A 26125-nucleotide genomic window follows, 5' to 3' on the forward strand; every position below is an offset into this window, starting at 1 on the left:
GTGATTGTAAAATACTTACCAGTATATTTCCAATATTTTTTAAAAATATTTTACTTTTATTTCTAAGTCATCTCATTGACACAGCCTTCATTAAATGAGATAATTTGTAAAATGTTTTGGACATCTTAAAGCACTATATAAATTCTAGATATTTATTGATAATTAATGTTAATTATTATTATTATTATTGACATAATTCATCATTGGTATTATTCTCATTATTTGTGGCAAAACAAAGACTAGAAGGTGAATCTCCTTATTCCTGGTCCAATGATCTTCTCACTAAACCATACTACTTTATATTCAGAGATAGCGAGAATGTTGTGTTTTGTGTGCCTTACAGATCCTGCTAATATTGAGGGGAATGCAGAGACTGCCCAGGTTCTGGGTCTCACCCCCTGGATGGACTATGAGTTCCGGGTCCTTGCCAGCAACATCCTAGGCACAGGAGAGCCCAGTGGACCCTCTAGTAAAATCCGGACTAAGGAATCAGGTTTGGGGTTTGAACTTTCTGGAAAGAAGTATGAGGGTGGAGACAGAGAAATTGGCAACTCCAGTAGGGGAGGGGGGTGAAAAGGAAAAAGCCCTAGATAAGAGTTAGGACTCAAAAAGAAGATCACTGAAGGGCTTGCCTGTCTTGGTGGGAAGATTTGAAGACCTAGATGATTTATGAGGGCTCCTCCTACTAGATTCTTTGATTCAGGAATATTGGTGGGAGCCTGGGAACATTGAGATAAATTGATGGGAGAGGGAGGTTAGACTGTATCTCCCTTTCCTACTTCTCACCACTCAGATAGTTAATGTCCCAAGAAGAATGTTTCAATAAAGAATCATACCATCCTCTCCACCCCCAAGATCACTCCTTACCAGCTATATTCACAAAAGGAATAAGTCATAGAATCTCAGCATTAGAAGGGAGCTCCTAGCTAGGAAAGAATTCCTTCTTCATTTTCTTGACAAGTACTCATTCCATCTCTGCATGAAAAACCTCCAGTAATGGGGAATTCCCTCCTCCTCCAAGATGGCTCTAAGTTATTAAGAAGTTTTTCTTTATTGTATTTTCTCAACTTTTTCTTTACCTCATAGAAATCTACCCCACTGTCACTTGTATCCTTTGCTCTTAATTATTCAAAACAAGAACAATCCTCCTTCCAGATGCAATATATTTGTATAGTACTTTGCAAATCTTAAATCATTATGTAAATACTAAATATTATTATCACATTAGTATTTCATATCATGGGCCTTTGAATACTTGAAAGTAGCTATGTGTCTGCTATGTGTGTGTGTGTGTGTGTGTGTGTATGGAACAAAAAGATAGCTATTATCAAATTTTTGAAGGACTCTCATATAGAAGAGACTCGGCTTGTTTTTTGTGGCCGTATAGGACAGAATTAAAACAAAAAGATAGAGCTAGATAGTTACATATTCTATAGATAACATTACAGATTGCTTTTGTGTTTAGGCTAGCCTATATGGCTGCTGAGATCTTTTCTAAATCTCAAATTCCATTCAGTTGCAAAGAAGCAAAGTTTTGCTTCCTATAAGAAATATCTTCCTAAAAATTAGAGCCACACAAAGGGAGAATAAGCTGCCTGGGGGAGGGGAGGGCTGGATTTCTCCTCACTGTTGAAATCTTCAAGTGGAGGCTAAGTGAGCCTTTTAGGGACTGGGGGAGATAGGGGTTTATTGTAGAGGGCATCTTGGTTTATGTATACAGTGAATCTCTGAAATTGTGTAATTTTGTGGTTCTCTGTGTTTTGAAACATCTTCCCATTTGATCTTGTACTACCATTTTCAGTTGCCACCTTCTGGAAGCAAGACTTCGTTTCACTGATTCTTAGTTGCTTTCAACTTTCAGGTTTTGAGGAGGTAGTCCAGAACTTGGTGAGCCTGTTGGTGCTCATCCATTCCATATCCTGCACAATTTGATTCCACAGACTTCCATCTCTCAGCCTTCATGCTCCTCTCCCTCCAGCTCCTATACCTATAATGTCAATCTTCCACTTCATGGTTTATCTGCAGAAACACTTTAGTCCTGGGCTCCTCCACCACCCTATCTTATATTGCCATTTCTACCTTCAACAGCTTACCCCTGCAACCTAAGAATTAACTGAACTCTTCTCTCTTACTTTACCCAATGTATGCAATCACTATCAAATGTTGTCTTCACCGTTTCTCTCAAGTCTGCCCACTTCTTTTTATCCATCCTCACAGTTAGATAACACTAATTCACTCTCACCTGTACGTTGCAAGACTTCTAATAGGTTTCCCTGCTTCAAGTATCTTTCCATTCCAGTTCATCCTTTACACAGATACAAAAACCATAGTCCTAAAACACAGGGTTTATATGTGCATCTAGTTGTCCTTATCTCTGCTTCCTGTTAGCTCAGGATGATGAGCTCAGGAAATATAGTCTCATTTTAATATCAGACTAGGCAAGATGGGGGAGGGAAATACCCTCCCTCCTTTGGAGGAGGGGTGGAGATTGGCAGTATATAAAACATTATATGGAACATCAGACCTTTTCATTGTGTTAATTAGTTTTGTTTGACCTTTCCCCTCTACTTTTTTTTTGAGTCTTTTTTATTCACTATTACAGCTACAGGGAGGTGCCTAGAGCTCAGGTGCTTGTTTTGTCAAGGGTCTGAGGTCAACCCTGGGGGATTTGGGAATGGGTTTTCTTTTTTTTTTTTTTAATTACATTTTTTCAATTTACAAAAATCAATGTTCTCTCCCTCACGCCTTTGAAAAATAAAATGAAAATGAAATACTTGTAACAAATAAGCATTGTACAGCAAAACACATTCCCACACGAGATGGGTAGAATAACTTGATTGATGGACTCAACCCTCATGGTTACACATTTATAAGAAATGGCTCTTGGGAGGGAAAGGAAAGTGATGTACTGAGAAATGTACATGATCTAAAACCAAAAGATACAAATAAAAATTCATTGGCCCAAGCAGAAGAAAAAGAGAAAAAGAAAGGAGCTGTCAAGAGAAAAAAATAATAATGTACTCTAGGACCAAAACTAAATGGTTTTCCTTGTTTGTTTGTTTAAATTAATTACCATTTAAGTTGTTCTCTCTTCTTAGTTACGTTAGAGATAATTCTAGTTGGTCTCTGCCAATTAGAAAAACACAAAGAATTTGTCCAGCTGGATCCTAGAAGGCTCAGGTGGAGCTCCTTTGCCCACTAATAACAGTAGTTGATCCTATCGATCTTTAAGAATTCTATATTAGAGCTTCTTAAACTTTTTCAACTCATGACCCCTTTTCAACCAATAAATTTTTATATAACTTCTGAGTATATAGGTGTATAAAATAAAATAAATCATAATTTTGTGACCCTTACATTCAGTTACAAGACCCCAGAAGAGATTGTGACCCACAATTTAAAAACTGACTCTATATGATTTCCTCAATATGACTGTTCAGAAAGTGGTGTGTTATTAACAGGTCATATTTATTTATCTTAAAGCTCCCACGGTAGCACCTTCAGGACTCAGTGGAGGAGGCGGTGCCCCTGGTGAACTCATTATCAACTGGACGGTGAGCAGAAGACACCTTGGCTTTAGGAATAAGTCCTGCTCATAGGTCACAGATTTAAAGCTGGTAGGAATCTTAGAGGTCATTGAGTCCACCCCTCTCTCATTTTGCAAACGAATAAACTGAAGCAGACAGAAGCTAAGTGACTTGCTCAGGATTACACAGCTAGTGTCAGAAGCAGGATTTGAACTTGAGTTCTTGTGAATACAAAGCCAGTTAGTACTGCACTTTGAACCTCCTCTTCTCCTTATGTAAGCAGAATTTTAGGAAACATGAAGTTCAAAGACAGTAGGGAGAACTCTAGGGACTGCCAAGTAACAGCTGAAGGCTAAACAGCAAACATACTTTTATACTTTATTCTTTTGTACTCTGCCATTGTAACAGAGATCTTTGTCAGTGCCTTTGGTCTTGCCCATCCTAGACATATAAATTATATAAATAACCCTGAGGGGTAATTGGAAATAACTTAAAATTATTAGATTTACCCTCTATTTTTGTCCACCTGCATTTTTTATTTCCTTCACAGGCTAATTGTACTCTATTTCAAAGTCCAATTCTTTTTGTGCGGCAAAATAACTGTTTGGACATGTATACATATATTGTATTTAATTTATACTTTAACATATTCAACATGTATTGGTCAACCTGCCATGGGGGGGGGGGGAGGGAGGAGGGGAAAAATTAGAACAAAAGGTTTAGCAATTACTCATGTATATATCTGGTAAATAAAAACTATTTAAAAAATTATTGGATTTAGAATTGGAAGAGAATCATCTCAATCCCTCATCCCAAAGAAAGGAAGCCCAAGTATAATAGGCAACAATGCCCAGGGTCAGGTGTTAAGGCAGGTTCTTTGCCCCCAATTCCCCATGAGGTCCAACGCCCTCTAACCCCATACTCTTATCACCTCTGCAGCCCATGTTACGGGAATACCAGAATGGAGAAGGCTTTGGCTACCTGCTGTCCTTCCGTAGACAGGGCACATCAGACTGGCAGAAGGCCAAGGTCTCCCATGCTGACGCCTTACACTTTGTTTATCGTAATGAAAGTGTCCGTCCCTACACACCCTTCGAAGTAAAGATCCGGGGATACAACCGCCAGGGAGAGGGACCCGAGAGCCTCACCACCACTGTGTACTCTGCTGAGGAAGGTAGGTTGCACCCCCCCAGGGGTTCCCACCTTCTTTTGTAAGCTGACTTTGCATTTAGCATTTAATATTTCTTCCCCAACAATCTCCCATCCTGATCACTCATGTCCTGAGAAAACATAAAGCTTCAAAAAGGAATTAGCTCTGGGCCTTGTTTGTATGCAGCTGATGAGAATGGCTGGGAAATATAGGATGGTTACCAGGAAAATGCACGGGTTCCACAGCGAGTGTGTGAATATCTGGCTGCTTTGGAGTTCTATCTTAGGATCCCCAAGGATCTGGGGAAGGGTTGGTTCCTACACAAATGGACCTTAGGGAAAAATATGTGGCAGAGGGTCACTGGGTAACCCTAACAATCTAATCACTTCCCATGTTGATCTCTAGAGCCCAGGGTAGCCCCAGCCAAAGTCAAAGCCAAGGGAACTTTGTCCTCAGAGATGGATGTAATGTGGGAACCAGTACATCAGGATGACATGAACGGGGTCCTCTTAGGTTATGAGGTAAGCATTGCTCCCCACTCTCAACCAGATGGCAGGTAAGAGGAGAAACTACATCTCTATATTCCTCAAGGTGTGAAGCCATCACCAGAAACTTCCCTATTCCAGTTATCCAATTCTCCACATCTCTGGATGAGACCCAGGAGGTTCTGGCCCTACACAGACAGGATGGAGGAGGAGAATTTGGAACCCTTTCTTAAAATTTTTATTCTGCCAGAGCTGAACCTGGGAACTCTAGAGCACAGTGGTATCTTCCCTGTAGCTTTGTAGGACAGCCAGTAGGTGTCTGAGGCTGAATTTGAATTCAGATCTTCCTGACTCCAGGACCAGTGCTCTATCCACTTTACTTTCCATGAGATAAACGAGCCACCCAAATTTTGAACTCTACTATTAACTCTCAATTCCCCATATTATGGATAAAGCAAAACTGAATATTGTTGAATATTCAGTTACCATTGGTTTGAAAATACAACAGGAACATTGGTTTTTTGAGTCAAGACAAGTAAATTCAAATCCTGGTTTTTTATCTTACTTGGCCTGGCACCTAAGGCAATTCAAGTTCATCTTTCTGATACCTCAGTTTTCTCATTTGTAAAATGAACATAATTCCTATCCCATTTTCCTCACATTGTTCTATAGCCCCATAAGATTACAAATGTGAAAGCATTTTGCCCACTATAAGGGAAGGTCATTTTTTCTGTGATTTTCCCTTACTGATGATTAATTAATCAACAAGCATTTTTTAAGCACCTAGTATGTACTAGATACAGTGCTAAATACTGTAGATAGAAGAAAAAGCAAAAACAGTCTCTATCCTCAAGGAGCTTCCATTCTAATAGGAAAGAGGGTAACCCCCTCCTTCACACACACACATTTTTCCTACAAAATGACTACAAAATAGATGGACATAGAACCAGAGGCGAGGACACCATAACCAGGGAAACAGGAAAGACCTCCTCAGGTGTGGGCACATAGGAGAAAGAGCATACTGGGATGGAGACAGCCAGAACAAAAGCACAGGGACAAGAGAGTTGAAATGTGAAAAGGATGAAAGGAGACTGGAAAGATCTAAAAGGGTCAGAGAACAAAGCAGCTGATATTTAGACCTAGAAGTAATAGGAAACCACTGGATTTTATCAAGTATGGGGGGAAAGGGGCAGTGTTAAGAATAACATCAAGGTTGCAAACAGAGAAAGATAATATTGGTGATATGGGACTAGAGAGAGAGAGAGAGAGAGAGAGAGAGAGAGAATCTGACAATCTTTTAAAGAAGACAGTAGGGTATGGGAATAAATATATTGAGAAGGCAAGCAAAAAGACCACCTGGTCACATCATTCAAAACTGAAGTGAAGGAGAAGATAATGGGAGATGTCAGGGAAAAGGAGTTCCAGATATATGTGCTCAAATTTTTTGGGGGGGGAGTCTTTAGCTGAGAAGGGAATGGGGAGAAAATAGTAGGAGAGGCTTGGAGAAGAGATTTGAATGGGATAGGAAATCAACTTGAAAGAATTGCCTGACAAAAGGAAGAGTCCAGTTGTTGATTAATTACTTGGATCCAATCAAATTTCCTCATTTCCCCTAATTACATTTAATATAATGTTCAATAGTAGGAGAGAAGATTAATAGTGAAGAAATTCAAGGTCAAGATTTATCAAGGCATGATCAACAATGAGAGAGGAACAGCGTTTTCAAGGATAAGGCACAGAGTTGAACACTTGAGAAAGTGTAGCTGGAGTAAAAGTGATAGATAGCCTGAGATAGTTCTAAGAGATGGAGGAACTGGAGGTCATGGTAAAGATGAAGAGTAAGTTTAGAAAGAAAATGGAAAGAGAGGAGAGAAAAAAATAGAAAAGATTATGATAAAATAAAGGAAAAATTAAGGAAAATTGAAAGAGGAGAAATAAAAAGAGAAGTTTAGAGTTCTTGAACTTGAAAATGGAATACTTGTGGATGATAGTAATGATAAATAGACAATTTTTAAATTAGTTTGCTTGTGCTGAGCACTATCCCAAAGTTAGTGAACGCGGGGGGATAACTGGGGTAATGGGATAATTGACAAGTATATCATAGTCCAGTTTATGGTATGGATGTGGCTCCTGGGAAACACTTCCTGGAGAAACCGCTCTGGGCCTCTGTTCATCTGTGAGAAAGTTGATTTCTAAGACTCCTTCCTGCTCTGGGATTGCATGATTTTCTAGTCCCTTCACTAAATGAGGCTGAGTTTTCGTTGTCCATCTCCCAGGATGCCCCAGAGTCACCACTCAGTCACCAGCTCCAGGCTCTGGCCTAAACCACAAAGGAAGTTTGGGGATAACCTGGGTATTCTGGCTTCTGTAGATCCGATATTGGAAAGATGGAGATAAAGAGGCAGCGGCCGATCGAGTCAGGACAGCCGGGCTGGACACCAGTGCCCGGGTCACTGGCCTCCAGCCCAACACCAAGTACCATGTGACAGTTCGGGCCTACAACAGGGCAGGCACCGGGCCCGCCAGCCCATCCACCAACGCCACCACCATGAAGCCGCGTGAGTCTATAGCCTGAGTGCTCACCTGATGAGCCTGGGACTGGGGACTGGGACTCACCCTTGCTGAGCATGTAGGCACTGATCCACAAATGGTGAAACTGAGCCTCAGCAATTGAGGCCTTCGCTCCTTTTGATGAAGGGGGAGCCTCTGAGCATCTCTGCTGAAGGCAGATGTGCCTGGGGGAGGGTGACTGAGAAAAAAAGTGCCCCCTTTCTCCGCTCCTATGACCGCTCTTTGTCCCCACCCCCATCTGTTTCAGCTCCCAGGCGACCTCCGGGGAATATCTCCTGGACACTCTCCAGTTCCAGTCTCAACATTAAGTGGGATCCAGTCATCCCTCAGCGAAATGAGTCTGCAGTCACTGGCTACAAGGTGAGGACCCTAACAGGGAAACCCCTAAAGTAGGGATAAAAAGTACCAGCTTCTTCTGGGCTTCCATTAAGGACCAGAACCTATCTAGTACAGGAAGAGGGATTTGGGAATATTTACTGATTCTGAGAGTTACGAGAAACCAAAACGGATCATTGGGAGCATGGTTAGAAAGGAGCATAGTAAAAATGCATTAGAAAAGAAATCTCAAAGTAACTTGAGTGGGGTGGTTAGGAGCTAGAGGCAGGCAGATGGAGTAGCTCTGGTATTCCAGAAGTTTGCAGTGGTCCTAAAAATTCCAGGATGTGCTTATTCACTGATATTTCTTTTCACTTAAGTTCTTCTTGTGGGCAGCACTGGGAGCAATCAAATATTAAGCTCCTCTTATGTGCCAGAAAGGGATATAAGAATAAAGAAGGAAACAATCTTTACTAGTTAGTCTCTAATGAGACAAATATATATATAAATATACAGCATAAATACAAAGTGAATATTCATTCACCATACAAATATAAACAATAGTTAGAAGCAAGATAATTTTTTTTATTCATTTTTCCAAATTATCCCCTCCCTCCCTCCACTCCCTCCCCCCGATGCCAGGTAATCCCATACATTTTACATGTGTTACAATATAACCTAGATACAATATATGTGTGTAAATACCATTTTCTTGTTGCACATTAATTATTAGCTTCCGAAGGTATAAGTAACCTGGGTAGATAGACAGTAGTGCTAACAATTTACATTCGAGAAGCAAGATAATTGAGAAAGGAGGCCACTAGTATTTGCAAGAAATCAAAAGAATGTGAAGGAAACAATCTTTGTTAGTCTCTAATGAGACAAATATATATACAAAGTGAATATTCATTCACCATACAAATATAAACAATAGTTAAAAGCAAGATAATTTTGGAAGGAGGCCACTGGTATTTGGGGGGAATCAAAAGAATGTGGATTCAGAAAATGATGATTAAAGTTTATCTTAAAGGAAGAGAAGGACTATGAGGTGAAGATGAGGATATCGTGTAATCTGGGAAATCTGGGATGGCTAGACAAAGGAACAAATGAAAGGTCTGGTTGGCTGGAACACCGAGTGCAAGCCAAAGGAGTAATGTCCAGACTGGAAAGAGAGCTTGGGCCAGGAGGTGAAGGACTTTACAAACTCATTAGAGGAGCTGGAGGGAACATGAGGCAGCCACTAGAGTTGAGTCAGGGAGTTACTGGTCAGAGAGAGAAAGAAAATAGAGAAAGGGAAAAGAAGGAAGAGAGAGAGACAGAGAGGAGAGAGACAGAGATACAGAGTCAGGCAGATACACACAGAGAAAGACAAAGACAGACACAGAGACAGAATAAGAGAGAGAGGAGAGAGAAAATATTTATATTCCTCTATCATGTAAGTAGGAAGGAAATAAACATTTATTAAGCACTTATGTATCTATCACTATGCTAAGTACTGGGGATACAAATACAAATGAAAAAGCAATCCCTGCCCTCAGGTTTACATTCTAATGAGAGAAGATAACATATAAAAAATTTCTTCCACAAAATAACTAATATGAAATTATCTTTTCTGCCACGTATAACATATCAGATTGTTGATTGTCTCATAGAGTGGAAATGGGACAGGGAAGGAGAACTAGAATTTGGGTGGGGGGGTAGAATAAAAGTAGGTCACTCTGAGCCCTTCCACTATATGTATTTTTAAAAAACTTTTTATATATGTATATAAACACATGTGTATTTAATATATGATAGCATTTATTAACACTTTAAGGTTTTTGAAGCACTTTCCAAATATTAATCTTATTTGGCTCTCACAACAATCCTGTTAAGTTGGTGCTGCTATTCTCATTTTACAGATGAGGAAACTGAGACAATCAGTGGGTTGAATGGCTCAACTATGGTCATATAACAAGTGTATGTGGCTGGATTTAAACTCACACCTTCCTGACTCCACATCCCATATTCTTATCTACTATGTCACCCATCTACCATTCCCTGGTTATAAAAGTTATGAGGTTCTAAAATATATCACTGGGGGAGGCCAGGTGGCGCAGTGGATACAGCACCAACCCTAAAGTAAGGAGGATCTGAGTTCAAATCTAATCTCAGGCACATAACACTGTCTAGCTGTGTGACCCTGGGGAAGTCACTTAACCCCAATTGTCTCAGCAAAAAAATAAATAAAAATGCATGAAAGATATATTACTGAAGAACATACTGAAAATGCAAAGTTATTCCAAATAATTCCTACTGTTTCAAGCTAACCAAAAGGTGAGATAGGCTGGAGAGATATAGCTTGAACCCTGTTGCTAGAAGTCCTTATGAAAAGGTTGAATAACCTTGAAAGGTCGGGGATAGGTAGGAATAGGGAAGGATAGGAGAGATGAAATCCCTTCCACAATTCTTTGAGTTACAAATGAGGAATAGCCCATCTAAAAAGGAGAACCCAGTTTTGATTGGTTAAGAGAAGAGAAATTCAGAATCTGGGGTGTTCTGACAAAGCAAGGGTTTCAAGAATTTTTCAAGAATAGCCATTGAATGTTAAGTAGGTGGTACAATGGGCCTAGAGATAGGAAGATCTGAATTAAAATCCAATCTCAAACATTTGTTAGGTTGTGACCCTGGGCAATTGCCACCTACCTCGATTTCCTCATCAATAAAATGGGGATAATAACAGCATTCATTTCCCTGAGTTGTTGAAGAACCAATGAGATAATATTTGTAAAGTTCTTTGAAAAACTTAAAATTCTCTATATAAATGCTAGTTATCATTATTTAAATTTCCTAAAGCCTAACCCAAATACCTCTTGCTGCACTGGTCATCAGTAGAAGGAAGGTAAGTTGCTGTTCAAAGAGCAATGGTCCCAGGGCCATATGTGAACACTGAGGCCACAGGTCCTAGAGATCGGCTCTCCTGGAAGCCAGAGAGCAACCCTGAGGTCTTTTCTGCCAGATGCTGTACCGGAACGATTTACACTCAGCCCCCATTCTCCATTTGGCCAACAAGAATTGGATTGAGATCTCCGTCCCTGAGGATTCCAGCCATGCTCTAGTGCAGATTCGGGCCACAGGACCAGGAGGTGACGGAATTCCGGCTGAGGTGCACATCGTGAGGAATGGAGGTGCTGCTACCCACTTTTTCTCCCTTCTTCCCACGTGTTTCTTCCTTCAGTTCCTCCACCCATCAGAGGCCAATCCAGGCTACAAACCAAGGAGTGTGTATGTCAGGCTGGCCAGCCCAGCCTTGTCTCACATTAGGGAGAGAGAAAGCCCAGTTGGCACATTGTTGTCATTTTTTGCCCTCTGCTAAGGAGCTCAAGACTTTTATTCCCTATCTAAACATAAAAAATAATAAAATATCCTGAGAATAATATATAAGCAATTGTTAGGATTATAAGGTGATAACTCAGGTTGTCTAAATAATTCTCTAGCTCAGAATTCACACCTTTAGATCAAACCTTTAAAAGGAGTTTACACTTTTAGACTTCTGAAAAGGAGTTTACATATTTAAAGGAATTTACACCTTTAAAAGGAGCAAGTTCATTGGTTGAAGTATTTCCCACAAGCCCCTGAATTCTCACAAACCCATTCTCTGGGAGGATAAAAGAGGAGGGCAGTCGGGCAAGAAGCAGTCTGAATTGGGGAAGGACAAGAGCTGGAGGAGATTCAGAGCCAGGATTCAGGAAGAAAAGGATTCCAGATTCTACCTTCGTGTTCTGGCTGGAGGCTCCAGAAGCCTCCCAAGAAACCTGTACACAGAGGAAAAGATTATACAGAAAAGAAACCTCCTCCCAGAGAAGGATTGTAACTAAGAGACAACAGGAACTTTACAATTTGGTGCCCAATGTGGGGCAAGGACTTATTCTGAGCCCTTCAGAGGAGCTAGTCTGGACCTTCATAATTTGGCGCCTTAGCAGGGACTTGAACTCTGGATCCTCAAATCCCTGTTTGGGCCCCAAATTGTCAAGGTCTGGTCTAGTTCCTCTGAAGGGCTCAGAATAAGTCCTTGTCAGGATAAGCAAAAGTCTTTGCCCCACATTGGGCGCCAAATTGTAATGTTCTGATCGTCTCTCAGTTGTAATCCTTCTCTGGGAGGAGGTTTCTTTTCTGTATAATCTTTTCTTCTGTGTGCAGGTTTCTTGAGAGGCTTCTGGAGCCTCCAGCCAGAGCAAAGGTAGAATCTGGAATCCTCTTCTTCCTGAATCCTGGCTCTGAATCTCCTCCAGCTCTTGTCCTTCCCCAATCCAGACTGCTTGTCCGGGCCCAATGTTGTGTTCTTTTATCCTCCCAGAGAATGGGCATGTGAGAACTCAGGGGCTTGTGGGAAATACTTCAACCAATGAACTTGCTCCTTTTAAGGTGTAAACTCCTTTAAAAATATATAAACTCCTTTTCAGAAATTTAAAAGTGTGAACTCTGAGCCAGAGAATTGTTTAGACAACCTGAGTTTTATCACCTTGTAATCCTAACAAGTAATATATAAGGCTTCCCATTTCATAGAGTAAGAAGGAAAGCTAAAGTCTACAGTCACCTAGCTGGCACAGTTCTAGACCTGCCACAAATAGGCCATATGCCTTTTATCTCATTTATCTTTAAAATAAAAAGGGCTAGATCAGATGATCTCTGAAGTTCCTTCAGGCTCTAAAATTCTAATATTCACAGATAGAAAGATTTTTAAACAGCCAATCCTGTTCACAAGTTTAGACAGGCTCCTAATAAAAATAGTTTCCATTGGAGCTTTCTAATTTTGTTATCTTTAAAATAAAAAGGGCTAGACTAAATCATCTCTAAGGTACCTTCAAGCTCTAAAATTCTAGTATTCACAGAAAGATGTTTAAACAGCCAATCCTGTCCACAAGGTTAAGAAAAACTTCTAAGAAAAATAGCTTCTATTGCAGCTTTCTAATCCCCAAACCATAGACATTATTTCATTTGTTCCTCACAACTGGAATGACTTATTCTGATAATCAACATTATTAATATCCCCACTTTTCAAGCAACTTAGAGGAGTTGTATTCTGTACACAGTGACACATTAGGAATTAGGAAAGCCAATACTGGAGTCTGAATATGCTCAATCCAAGTGCAGTGTCCTACCGAAGCAGGGCTTTTCCAGACTACCTATAGGGAGATGATTTCATAGGGGAGGTCATCACTCTGACCCAACGTGATAGGGCTTTTGGAGAGTCCACATCCCCTTTGGCTCACCAAACATTTCTGTCTGCTGCTTTCAGGCACAAGTATGATGGTGGAGAACTCAGCAATCTGTCTGGCCCCACATCTGGGTACCATCTTCTCTCACTCACTGGCGATATTGGCCCTCCTTGGCTACCTGGAACTCTGATCCTGGCTTCCTCGTCCCCTCCCCTGCCCCAGACCTGGACAACAGGACAGATCCCTCGGGATGAACAGAGCCAGCTGGCCCCTGGCGCACTCTCCCGATGCTAAGGACCTCAATACACTATATGCCCAAGAGGATTGGTTTTAAACAGCAACTCTAAACAATACCTTTTCTGTAGGAGGTAGGACATTTCATATATGCCAGGGACTGGAACCCAAGGAAGGATTTTTCCCCCTTTATAACCAGGAGGAAACATGATAAATATTGAACCCAAAGTCCACGTGGCAAGTGATCACTGGGCTTTCTGGATGGAAAGAACTAAATGGACGTAAGGAGGGGTTTTTTTAATATATGTTCTTTGGACATTAGAGATGGCACCCTTTAGGGACCCTAGGTATATCTGAATCCAGAGGGGTTCAGGTCCGCCCAGGCCCCTGGATACAGGCCAAAATGGATCTAGGGGTGGGGAAGTGGACCTGGAGACCCTGATACAAACATTCCCCAGTCAATCGAAGGGGAAAGCAATGGGCCAAGGACTGCTCACCCCCAACTTGATGGGGGGAAGAGCTTGATATCACCTTTGGTGTTTCCTCATCCTTCTAGGCAGCTAAGAAAAACTGCAAATCCCCGGATTCTAGGAGCTCCAGGATCCAAAGGGGGTTCCGAGTAATGTGGGGAAGAGGGAGGCAGGAAGATGACTTTCAAAGCTGACCAAAGGTTGCAAGCTGCTGGGAGAATCCCAGCCAAAAGGCAACCCCAGACTAAAAATGAAGCTATCCCTGGGGATGACACCCTAGCTATCACATTTGCAAGTCCATACAGACAAAGTAAACAGGCTTCTTTTGAGGGGACTGCATGACTGAAGGGCTGTGTCTTGGTCAGGTGCCCACCCCATGTCCTGTTCTAAGAATGGACATGGAAAATTGACAACTTTGCCTCAGCTTTCTTTTTCCCAGTAAATCTTAAGGACCTTCCTTCCAAATCTGAAGTTCTCTGTCCAATGAGAAGGTTCCTTTCCTCTCCCCTTTCCTCTCCTGGGGCCAGAGCTCCATCGGGGTTATTTTTGGAAGGATTAGTTCCTAGGATTCTAGAGTCAGAAGCCGGACTGGGGGGTACAGAGATGTGTGCCAGAAGTTACTTCATCAAGCTTGTTGGGGTATTTTTAATGACCTCACTCCATCCCTCATTTTACCTACCTAATGCTTGCTAACCTTTGTGTTACCTCCGAGTGCCCCAATAAAAAGGAAAGGCTTATCCTGTGCTTCAGGGAATATTAGGAAAAGTGAGAAAAAGGAAATAGTCTGAAGCCTACTGATAAAGAAAAAAGTTTAACTCTTCTGGGCCCCCAGTTTTCCCATCTATAATAAGAGTAATTTGAACTTGATGAAAGTCTCCACAGCTACAATTGTTTAAAAAATCTGGTTAATGGGCAAAGGAATGGGTCTAACCATAGGGTGGGTCCCTAGTCATTTGGGGGGGGGGGCAGCTGCTTCAGCCTCTCTACCCCTACTCATATGGGTGGAGTCATGAGGACATCTATATGTAATCCTTCAGTGTCCTCTGTCCCCAGAGCTGTAGACCTGTTTTGAAGGCAGCCATTCTTTCCCCTTCACCCTCTCCTCTGAGGTCAGCTGAGAAAGGGGCACAAAACCAAGACACTGATTTTCCCCCAGCCCAGCCATCCCCCCAAGCCTCTCCCTGAGCACCCCATACATAGACAGGGTCTGCCATTTTGGAAGGCATATGCCCCTCTGAGGCTCACCCACTGTGGCCCATTTTCCCCTGAGGATTTGTTTGTATTCTGTAGTTATTACAGTGAAATTTCTATTTTAGTATCATTTTTATATATTTTTAGCTCCTGCTCTATTTTCAGGGCAGGTCTGCATTCCTTCTGCTAATGACAGCTTTCTTTTGGTGAACTTGATCCCCTCCCCTTCCTGCTCCTTGGGAGCCTGGCAGAATTGGTGGAGAATCTGATGTCCCACCTCCCCATCCCCTCCTCAGCTACCAATGCCGGAGGATTATAGGTTTTTCAGATCAACTGAAAAGGAGGTGGAGGAAGCCTCTGCATGGCTTATCAGCTGAGAGCAGGGGTAGCCAGCCCCTCCAAGCAGAATGCTTCGCCCTCTCAACCATCTCACTTTGGCCAGTGGCTGAATTTGTCTCCTCTCCCTCAGAAAAAGAGCTGGAGGCAAGATGTTTATTTAGAGGTTGAAGAGAGCTCCAGGAGGGGAGCTGCCTCATACATGCAGACCAGGTTCATTTGGCCCTCTCTTTTTTCACTGCCTAGAGGGAGGGACTGTGACAGAGGAAGCCAGAGGGGCACAGGTTCAGCCCTCAGGTGTTAGGCTAAGATAGGGGCAGGGGCTTTTTGCCTGCTCCCGGCAAGCAGCTCTGCCACCTTCCCAGTTGAGGAGGCATTTGGAGAGAAGCAGTTGTGAGACAAAACTTCTGTGTATGTGTGTTGTTTGGGGGCTGCATCTCATGAGACCCCCCATGTCTAAACCAAAAGACCAGATGAGTCCCCAAGATTAGACTTTTGCCTTCAGCATACCATACCTCGGAAGACCTGGGGACCAATGGGGAAGCTTAGGGAAGGGATTTAGCCAAGCAAAGGAAGCCAAGGAAATAGGTTGGGATGCAGAGGGACTCTGAGATTGCCAGGGGCAGATGCAGGTTGGACCCCTGCCTAAAGTTTGATGTGGCTAAGGCAGATTGTGGACTCTTCATTCATCGGGACCTTACAAAATGGGATGGCTTGTATTGTATCTTGCCCCCTCAGTCAGAGGAGTCCACTGGTACTTTCTACCCAGCAGTCTGAGGATGAAGACTTTGGGAGAAATGGCAGCTCCCTGCTGCCTATTAGCTCCCACTCAGTTTTCCACAAACCCCAGCCCTAGCTCTGTTCCATGTCAGAAGTTTCCCCTTCCCACTCCACCATCATTTGCAGCCGTGGAAGAGAAGAGAAAAAAAGAAATACAGGTGCTTTTTCCCTTTTTTTTTTTTTTTTTTTTTTAACCACCCATCTTGCAGTTTGCCTATACAAAGTGCCTTGTGGACCAGGAAATGGGGATTTTTCTCTCTGATCCCCCTACCACTTGCAAAGATTTCTCCAAGGAGAGTGATTAGGGGAGGGAGGGTGCCAAAGGAACTGATTTCAGCTATGTACTTTTGGCAAAGAAAGGTAGGTACCCTTTTGTCCCTGCTGGTTTCCTTGCTGCTTTAACATTCCAGATGTTACCTCCCTTTCCTGGGAGGGGAGGGCAGCTCTCTCCAGGTGTACACTGAAGAAACTTAGGGGAAGAAAGAGTCTCTGGGCTTCGGGGGTGCAGAGAGCACCTGTTTGTTGGGCTGTTTCCTTGATTTCAGAAAGGTTGGAGCAGTGAGAACAGTCCCCGCTGTCTGCTATCTTCAGTTCTACAAACTCAGGGGTGAGCTTCTACACTGATCAATTCTTCCAGCTGACTAGCTGGGCTCTCTAGCAAAGAAACAGCAGGAGGGACCGAGAATGGAGGACGACAAAATTGCTGGACCCTGAAATAATGTCTGAGGGAAAGATATGGAATCATCCTCTCCAGAGACCTTTAGGAAAAGAAGATGCCATGGTCCATAGTCCTGCTTGGGAGCAGGCCCATAATGCCCTCTCAATGTCTCCTTCAGATGAGGATCCAGTGATTCCCAAGACTGAGGATCCAGTGAGTCCCACAGCCAGATCCTGGTTTGTCACTGAGCTAGAGCAGGCTGACATCTCTTCCCCAGCTACAAAAACTCTCCCCACCCTCCCACTCTTTCCATTGTTCTCATGTTCTTTTCCTCCTTTCAGCTTCTTGACTTCCCCTCCTTCCTCTTCCCACTTTCTCATTTCCCCCTCCCTTTTTCATTACTTCTCCATTCCCCTACTCCTGCTTTCCACCCTCTCATTTTCCCTTCCCTCCTTTTCCCCATCTCTCCATTCTCCCCTTTCCACTATCTCTCCATTCCCCTCTTCTACCATCTCTCCATTCCCCTCTTTCACCATCTCTCCATTCCCTTTCTATTTTCCCCCCCTCTCATTTCCCTTTCCCCATTTACACCATCTCCCAATCCCCCCCATTTTCTGTGCCGTTTTTGCTGGTCTCCTGCTCCCCCACATATACACTTTCCTTCTCAGGCCCAGGATGCTCATGGTTGTTCATTACCTGGCAACATCATTTTGCAGTAGTATCAACATTCTCTACTATGGGCCAGCTCCTGCCTCATAAGTCAAGCTTTTCCTGATCATGGAGGAGATTCTTTAAGTTCCATTCCCTAAAGGAATAGAAGTATTGCAACAGTGCATTGGACCTATGGGTCCATTAAACTGGGTATTTTGTTGAACAGAGTGGGAATTGGGATTGTCTTCCCCGACTTGGCCTGTCACCCAAAAGTGTTCACATCTCACTTTGGAAATCTGGTACCTGTTAACTGAAAGGGAGTCTCAAGCACTTGTACATATGGCATTATTTGAAAGTTGTGTCCTTCCCTATCTGGGCTGGACACATATCTTTATGTTTCAGGGCCATCTGGAAAGAGCCTCTGCGAAAATAAATGGGTCTAAGAATCTCTTTCCTGAGTCCTAGATAGCCTGAGGGGGAAACGAGGCATTCATAGCCCAAGTCTGGGTTCCCTGCCTCAGCCCCCCAGGTTACCTGTACTCCCAACCTGGTCAGAGCCCACTTTCCAGCAGGGAATGCTCTATACAGAGTTCTCTGCAGGTCAGGGCAGTGACTTCTTCTGGACTATTTAATTGTATGGTATTTTTCTGTTTAAGTGGGGGCCCCTCCCACTGCACCACTGTGTGTCTCTCCTATTGACTGTAATGAAAGTTATTTATTGATTTTGTTAGCAGACAGTTCTTAAAATAAAGATCGATCCTCAACCTGTTTGGCAGCTACTAGCTACCACTGTGGGTGTTATTTTGCCTTTGCCTCTGGACGTAGTTAAAGCTTTGGCAGTGCCCCAAAGAGAGCTCTGTGCTGTGATATAATCACTGTTGGGGCTGCATGGCTTCAGATCCTAGTTCTCAATGTGTGACTTTGGGGGGCAAGGTAGCAAAGTGGGCAGAGTGCCACTCTTGGAATTAGGAAGATGAGTTCAAATGCAGCCTCAGACACTAACCCACCTGTCACTCTTTTGGACTGACTCCCTCTTTGTAAAATGGAGAAAAAGAATAGCACTAACTCCTAGGATTATTGGAAAGATTGAACCTTAAATCTCTATATAAAGGCTAGGTATCCTTATTATCATCACCATCTCTCATCAGAAGTTCAATTTCCTTACTTAAAATGGGAAATATACTTTTAAGTTCCTCCCAGAGCCTTTGTAAGGCAACCACTCTAATGAAGTGTTTCATCTGATACTTCCACACTCCAATCCCCATAAAGACTAGTCCTAAGGTTCTAAACTTTTTTGTGGCATTTCAGACATTGCTTTTGAGTCTCAGGGGGAAACTGAGCCCAAAGGGATTGGAGCAGGGCAGCCCGCTGACATAGATCTGCCTGCTACACAGCGCTCTGCAACCAAAGGAAAATTTAGCCCAGCAAGAGTCTGTATTTTTCCAGTTATTATGTAAGGAAAAGGCCCTATTCTTATGCAGGTCTGTGAATGGCTAATGTTTTCAGTTCAGAGCCTACTCCCTACTGGAAAAATAAAATGCCTGGGGGTGAGGAGGGAGAAACTAATACAGAATTCTTGGGGAGTGGCAGGAACTCAAGCATTGCAGCTTTTGAGCTATTTCAGTGCCTCCCTTATTCTGCTTCACCTCCATCCACTGCTTGTCCTGCTTAGCTTGAGAAAATTGGGCCAGTGGCAGGGAACCCACTTCAGAGCTAAGACCTCATCTTTTCTCCTTTGCAGCAAAGATAAGGGAACCAAGACAGACTGGCCTCTTCATCAGTGCACCAGACACAGATTAAGTGTGTTGGTTCAGGGTGGAAATCGTTGATTACAAATCAGGGCCTTTTTTTTTTTTCCCCCAGCCAAGAACCTAAAATGTTATTTTTAGAAAAAAAAAAAAAAAAAAAGCAAAAACAAGGTCCCCAGAGAAAGTAGGATAGTTGAGTTGTACCATTTGCCTACTCTGGCATTGACTTGACCATTTTTTAGTAATAATGTTATTAAAATTAAATAAATCACTATACTACTGAATTGTTAATAAGAAATAGATAAGAATTTATTTGCAATAAACAGCTATATGGCACAGTAGACAGAATTCTGGACCTAGCATCAGGAAAATTTGAGCCTCAGATTCTTACTAGCTTGAGCGACCATGTAAGTCAGTCACTTAGCTTCTGCTTGCCTTGGCTTCCTAAGTAAAATGGGGATAATAAAAAAACCTAAATTCCAGGGTTGTTGTGAGGTTCAACAAAATTGCAAACTTTGAAGCTCCATATGAATTCTAGCCATTATATTTTTCAATCAATTGTATGATAGTAAAGAATTTAATCTATTGGGGATAGCTTGCAAAAGCCTGACTACTCCCTACTAATACCTTCATTAAGGATGATCTAGGTATGTGTAAGTAATTCTCACTAAAATCTATATAGTTGTACATATATAATTTATATAGATGGAAAATTTGTGGGTATATATATACATATATATACACATATGGTATATATGTGTATATATATGTATATATATACAATATATGTATAAATAATTTATATAGATGGGAAATTTATATAGATGTTGGTGCTATTACTTTTTTTCTTGATAGAAATAAGGTCCAATATACCTTAATAACATCATTTTCTATGGAATTTAGCAATTTAAGTTTTGCAAAGTATTTCACAAGTATTGTTTCACTGAATCCTCCTAACAGCCCCATAAATTAGGAATTGTTATTACCTCCATTTGACAGTTAAGGAAAAAAGCTGAGAGGGATTACGCCAAGGATCCACACAATTAGTGCCTTGGGATTTGAATTTTGACTTGAAGTTCCATGTTCCATCTATTTGGGCTGCCTCACATTAAATCACTTTAACTTCTCCATAGGTTTAATGGAAAGAAAATCCCTGTTCCCCTTTCTTCTTCCCTACCCTTTTCCTTTTCAGAGGCTGATTGAGGATGACTAGAATGTCAGAGAGTCATAGTTAGTACAATACTTTTATTTTACAGGTGCCATAACAGAGACATAGAGAAGAAATCTTACTGATCATTATCATATGCCATGTTCTCCTTTATATTCTAGAAGAATATAATAAAGATATAATAATGTTCTTTTTAAAGAAAGATGCAAAGCTTCAATTCCATCAAGAGAGCAACATATACACATCGAAGCACCAAAATAGTATGAAATAATTTGGGGGAATTACAGAGTCCTCAGCTGGAGGTGGTGGGGAGTCAGGAAATCCTCACTTAGAAGATGGAATTTGAGCTGTGACTAGATATTCTAAGAGGCTGAGGTGTGAGGCAAGTGTCCCTCTCAAGTATGTTGCAAAGAAACTGGGATAGATAATGGAGTGTGTTATATGAGACACAACAGAAAAGCCAATTGAAGAGGTAAAGATGAAGCAAACTATAAAAGTCTAAAAATTAAGATAGATGGACAGTAAATATTTATATAGATGAGCAAGTTGGAATATTGGTCTATAAGTGTTGGTGCTTTCTGTTACTTTCTCTTGATATAGAAATAAAGTTCAATAATATTTTAAACAGCTATCATTTTCTGTGGAATTTAGCAATTTACATTTTACAAAGTATCTTTTATTCTAGGGGGTAATAGGGAGCCAGTGGAGTTCATTGAAGGAGGAAGTGGTCAGGCCTGGACTTTAGGAAAATTACTCTGGCAGCTATCAGAGAATAATTTCGACACTACTGCCATAGTCCGGGTAAGAGTACATAAAGGTCTAAAATAGGATGGTAGATGTGGAAGTTGAGAAAAAGGGATGGATAAGAGAAATGGAGAAATAAGATTTGTTAATAAGATAAAGTGAGGGGGCAATAGTGAAGAGAATAAGATCAAGCTAGGTGAACCAACTGGACACTGAACTTTGTAATAAAGAACATGAGATTGTTGTCTCATATGTGTACTACCTATGTGACCTTGAACAAGTCACTTAAATCCTTAATCTCAGCTTTCTCACTATAAAATTAAGGGGCTGTTATGGTGACTTCTAAAGTCTTTCTAGCTCTAAATCTGATATCCCATGTAAAAGATGGTCTTACCCTTGAATACAAATATGGAGGTTCAGAAGAGGAGTGTTTATGGGGGAAGAGAAATTCTCTTTTGAACCTGTTGAGCTGGAGATGCAATGGAGCCATCCGTTCTGAAAGATTCCATAGGCAGTCTGTAATATGGGACTGGAGCACAGGAGACATACCAAGGTTAGAAAAAGTAAGATAGATAAGACAGATAGATGAACAGATGGATTGATAGACAGATAATAGATTGATTGGTATAGTTAGATGATAAGACAGATAGTTGATAGATTGATAGAGATAGATGATATATATAGATAGATACATAGACAGACAGATGATAGAGTATAGATATTCACAAGCACATATAGATTATAGATACAAATAGATGAGATTGATAGAGACTGATAATAGATACAGATAGATGCTAGATTGATATAGATAGATGAAAGATATATAGATAGATAATGGAGAGGGATAGACAAGTGACTGAGAGATAGGCAGATAGATTGATATAGATAGAGGATAGATTGATTGATTGAGATATAGATAGATAGACACAGAAAGATGATATAGATAAATGGATATACAGATAGATACATGATAGAGTATAGACAGATAGAGGATATTGATAAATATAGATAGATGAAAGATATAGATAACAGATTGATAGGTAGAGACAGATAGATAGATGCTAGATTGATAGAGATAGATGATAGACATGTAGATGATGGATAGAAATAGATAGATGATAGATTATAGAGGAGAGATAGATTGATATAGACACAGATGATACATTGATAGAGATAGAGGACAGATAGACGATAGAGAGATGATAGATTGATATAGATAGATGATAGGTAGAAACTGATGATACAGATAAGAATGATAGACTAAGAGATGATACAGATAGATGATAGATTGATATAGATTAGATAGATGAACAATAGATACAGATGATAGATGGATATACAGATGACAAATAGATGATAAAGGACAGATGGCTAGACAGATCAACAGATAGACATATAGATAGATAAATGGATAATGTTAGGCCCATACATACATACAGAGATGACAGCTGGATAGAAAGATAATCTGGGAGTCATCTGCATGGAGAATATTAAACCCATGGGAGCTAAGGAGCTCACCAAGAGGACCCTGAACAGAGCCTTGGGCTTTAACCACAGAGGATGTTATATGAATGACGAGCCTGCAAAGGAAACTAAGAAGTGGTCAGTGGGGAACAGAAGCCACCAGAGAGAATAATGTTATAACCCAGAGGAAAGGTGGTCAAACATTATCAAACACCGCATAAAGGTCAATCAATCAACATTTATTCCTCACTACTACATGTCAGGCTCTGTGCCGACTGCTGGACATACAAAGAAAAGTAAAAGATAAATTTCAAGGGCAATCATAAAAGGGGAGTCTAATGGTGGAGACATTAACGTTTGTATACAAAAAATTCTACCCAGGCTCAGTTGGAATCAATAGAGGGAAGGAACTAAAATTCAGGAGATTGGGGAGTTTCCTTTAGAAGGTGGGGTTTTTGTTGGAACTTGAAGGGAATCCCAAAGATGGTGGCAAGGAGAGGATAATTCACTTAGTGGAATTAGACCAGCCTATGGCCACGGAGAAGCCTGCCTCCCCTCCTCTTGGCTCTACAATCCAATTCTCCAGGCATGGGAGAACAGGCCCAGAGTCAGGAGATGGTAGGGTCTTTTATGAGGGAAGGCAAGAAGCCAGTTTCACCGGATCACAGAGTTGGTGGGTGGGTATAACATGGAGCTTATTGTTGTCCTTTGTACTCAGGGGACCAAAATGACATCAGGATACCAGCATCAACACACGGTGTCCAGTTTGTGTGGCTGATCAGACCAAGACCAGGAAGCTCTATAAGATTAGAAAACTAGAAAGGTGCCAGAGGATTTAATGTGTGATCCTAGAGGTGACAGAAAGCCAGTGGAGTTCATTGAGTGGGAGAATGTGTCAGACTTCAGAAAGATCACTTTGACCACTGAGCAGAGGATGGCCTGGGGTGGGAGACCAGCAGCCTATTAGGTCAGAGATGATGGGATGAGGGCCAGTACCAGGCCAGTGACAGTGGCAAAGGAGAGAAGGGGCCATATTCAAAATCCAACCCCATTGAGAGGGGTTGAGAATGTGCAATTAATGATACCACTTATATTGGGACCCTGGGTGACTATAAAAGGGAAGCTATAAGGGAGGATTTTGGAGGAAATAATGAATTTAATTTTAGATATGATGAGTTTAAAGTGTCTATGGAATATCCAGTTCAAAATGGAGATCAATAGAGAGATTAGGGCTGGATAATTAAACTTCAGAATTATTGACAATTGAATCCAGATCACCAAATGAAAAATAGTACAAAGCAGGGAAGAAAAGGTCATAATAAATCAAGGACTAGACTCTCCTGACTGCTGACCCTGGGCACCATGTTGCTTCCCTCCTAGAATTCAATACCACCTTGAAATATTGAGAAAAACTGCAAGTCACACCCTCCAGGTCGGTCTTTGAAATGTAGTATGGGGCTGTCATTTTTTTTTTATCCATGAGATTTTCCTAGACTGAACTACTGTAAGCTCATCCTTCTTGAGGCAGGTGGAGATGGTGGGGTAGGTAAGATGGATGACGGTGGATATTTAAAGTTTATTCTTAATCAAGGAAACCGCCCTTCCGGCTAGAGTTCATTCTTCCCTAGACTGGAGATGAGATCATAAGACTCCCCCCTTCTCTAACATTAGCAAGAGAAATCTTTGAGAGAAAAGTAATTCACTTAGTAGAATTAGAGCAGCCTATGGCCATGGAGAAGCCTGCCTCCCTTTCTCAGGGCTCTACAATCCAATTACTTTCAGGAGAGACATTGGATTTTTGAGTGCCTTGTTAAGAATGGATTCCAAATGGATTGAGATGGGTACTGCAGTACTCTCAAGGGCTGTGCCTGCTAAAAAGAAGTCAATATGTTTGTTCTCTTAGAGCAACACAAGCCTTTTTCTGGCTAAAAAAGTTAGAGCTAAAGGGATTAAATAACTGGGGAAAGCAAACCAAGGCAATTTGAGTGGCCACAGGACATCTATCTATACCAGAGGAAGTGTTTGCCTTTGGGGGAAAATTCCCCTTAACACCAAACAGGTAAGGTCTTGGCTTGGGGGTGGGGGGGAAACCAGCCTTGTCTCAGTATTAGGATCCCTACAAGGGCACTAAACTCAAATGATTTCCCGTAGACATTTCAAACTCAACATGTCCACAACAGACCTCCCCTAATCCTTCCCTCTAAACCCTCCCCTTTTTTCCTATCATTGTCCAGGGCAGCACCAAGTGCAGTCACTCAGGTTGATGATCTCAGTCACCCTCAATATCCCAATCAATTGTACAATCTTGTACTTTCCTTCTCCCTATATGCCTTTATCTTCACTCACAGAGCCACCATACTAATATAAGACCTCATAATCTTTAGCTTGGACTAATGCAGTGGACTTTTCTAAGCAGTCTCCTGACCTTTCTGTTTCTGTCTTTGTTTCTCTCTCCACTCCATCCTTCAACCCTCCATTCAGCTATCAGTCATTTTCCTTAAATTCAAGTTTGCATTCTCTCTCCCAAAATAAACTTCAGTAGCTCACTATTTACCTCTAGGATCAACTATAAATTTAAAGGCCTTCAGTCTGCTCCCTTTTCCTTCTTATGCACTATTCCTCTGGAGTACTCCACACTGCTACATCTCTTGTTTTTTGCAAAGGCTTACCTTGCCCCCCCCTACACGCATATCTGGAATGCTCTCTCTCCTGGATAAAGCCCTAGCTTGAGAATCAGGAAGATCCTACTTCAGATCCAGGCCAGATCCTGGATAACTGTCCAAACTATAAAATGGGGAAATAATAGCACCTACCTTCCAGAGGATATATATGTGATACATATGTGAGAAAGATAGAACATAGTCAATTATTCAGTCATTTTCACTTCCGTCCAATTGTTTGTGATCCTATTTGGGGCTTTCTTAGCCAAGATAATGGAGTAATTTGCCATTTCTTTCTCCAGTTCATTTTGCAGATGGGGAAACTGAGGTAAACAGGGTGAAGTGACTTGCCCAGAATCCCATAGCTATTCAGTATCTGAGGCTGAAATTGAACTTGGATTTTCCTGACTCCAATGAACCACCTGGCTGCCCCTGCATACATGTCCCTTAATAAATGCTTGTTTCTTTCCTTGGAATATCCCACCTGATTCAAGATTCAACACAAATGCTTCCTGCCTGCAGGAGGATTTTTCCAGTTCCCCATTTGCTAGGGCCTTGTACCTTCTTTCTCCCCTTTGTATCTTGTTTGTTCCTATTCCTGTAAGGTTCTCCTCTCACCCCCAGAATGTAATATCCTCGAGGCTGGGGCTGCTTTTGTCTTTCTCCAGTGCCTGGCATGAGATAAGCCATTTCAAAAATGCTTGTTAACTGATCTAAGCGGATCAGAGTCACCCTCTTCAGATTAGGAAAGTTCAAATCCACGGCAATAGAGGCA

General features: G+C 41.6%; 1 protein-coding gene across 2 annotated transcripts in view; it reads left to right on the top strand.

Annotated features, from left to right (window-relative positions):
* Nucleotides 1–13756, top strand: part of CNTN2 (contactin 2) — a 51824-nt gene extending 38068 nt beyond the window's left edge. For both annotated transcript variants that reach the window (XM_074308939.1, XM_074308938.1), the window contains exons 16-23: nucleotides 344–493; nucleotides 3484–3554; nucleotides 4467–4701; nucleotides 5083–5198; nucleotides 7534–7720; nucleotides 7981–8093; nucleotides 11047–11215; nucleotides 13327–13756. In XM_074308939.1, coding sequence (XP_074165040.1) covers nucleotides 344–493; nucleotides 3484–3554; nucleotides 4467–4701; nucleotides 5083–5198; nucleotides 7534–7720; nucleotides 7981–8093; nucleotides 11047–11215; nucleotides 13327–13436 — 1151 coding nt within the window. In that variant the 3' untranslated portion in view covers nucleotides 13437–13756. The remainder of the gene's footprint in view (nucleotides 1–343; nucleotides 494–3483; nucleotides 3555–4466; nucleotides 4702–5082; nucleotides 5199–7533; nucleotides 7721–7980; nucleotides 8094–11046; nucleotides 11216–13326) is intronic.
* Nucleotides 13757–26125: the final 12369 nt, after the last annotated feature.

This window comes from Sminthopsis crassicaudata, chromosome 4, assembly GCF_048593235.1.
Source record: "Sminthopsis crassicaudata isolate SCR6 chromosome 4, ASM4859323v1, whole genome shotgun sequence".
In the NCBI taxonomy this organism is placed as follows: domain Eukaryota; kingdom Metazoa; phylum Chordata; class Mammalia; order Dasyuromorphia; family Dasyuridae; genus Sminthopsis; species Sminthopsis crassicaudata.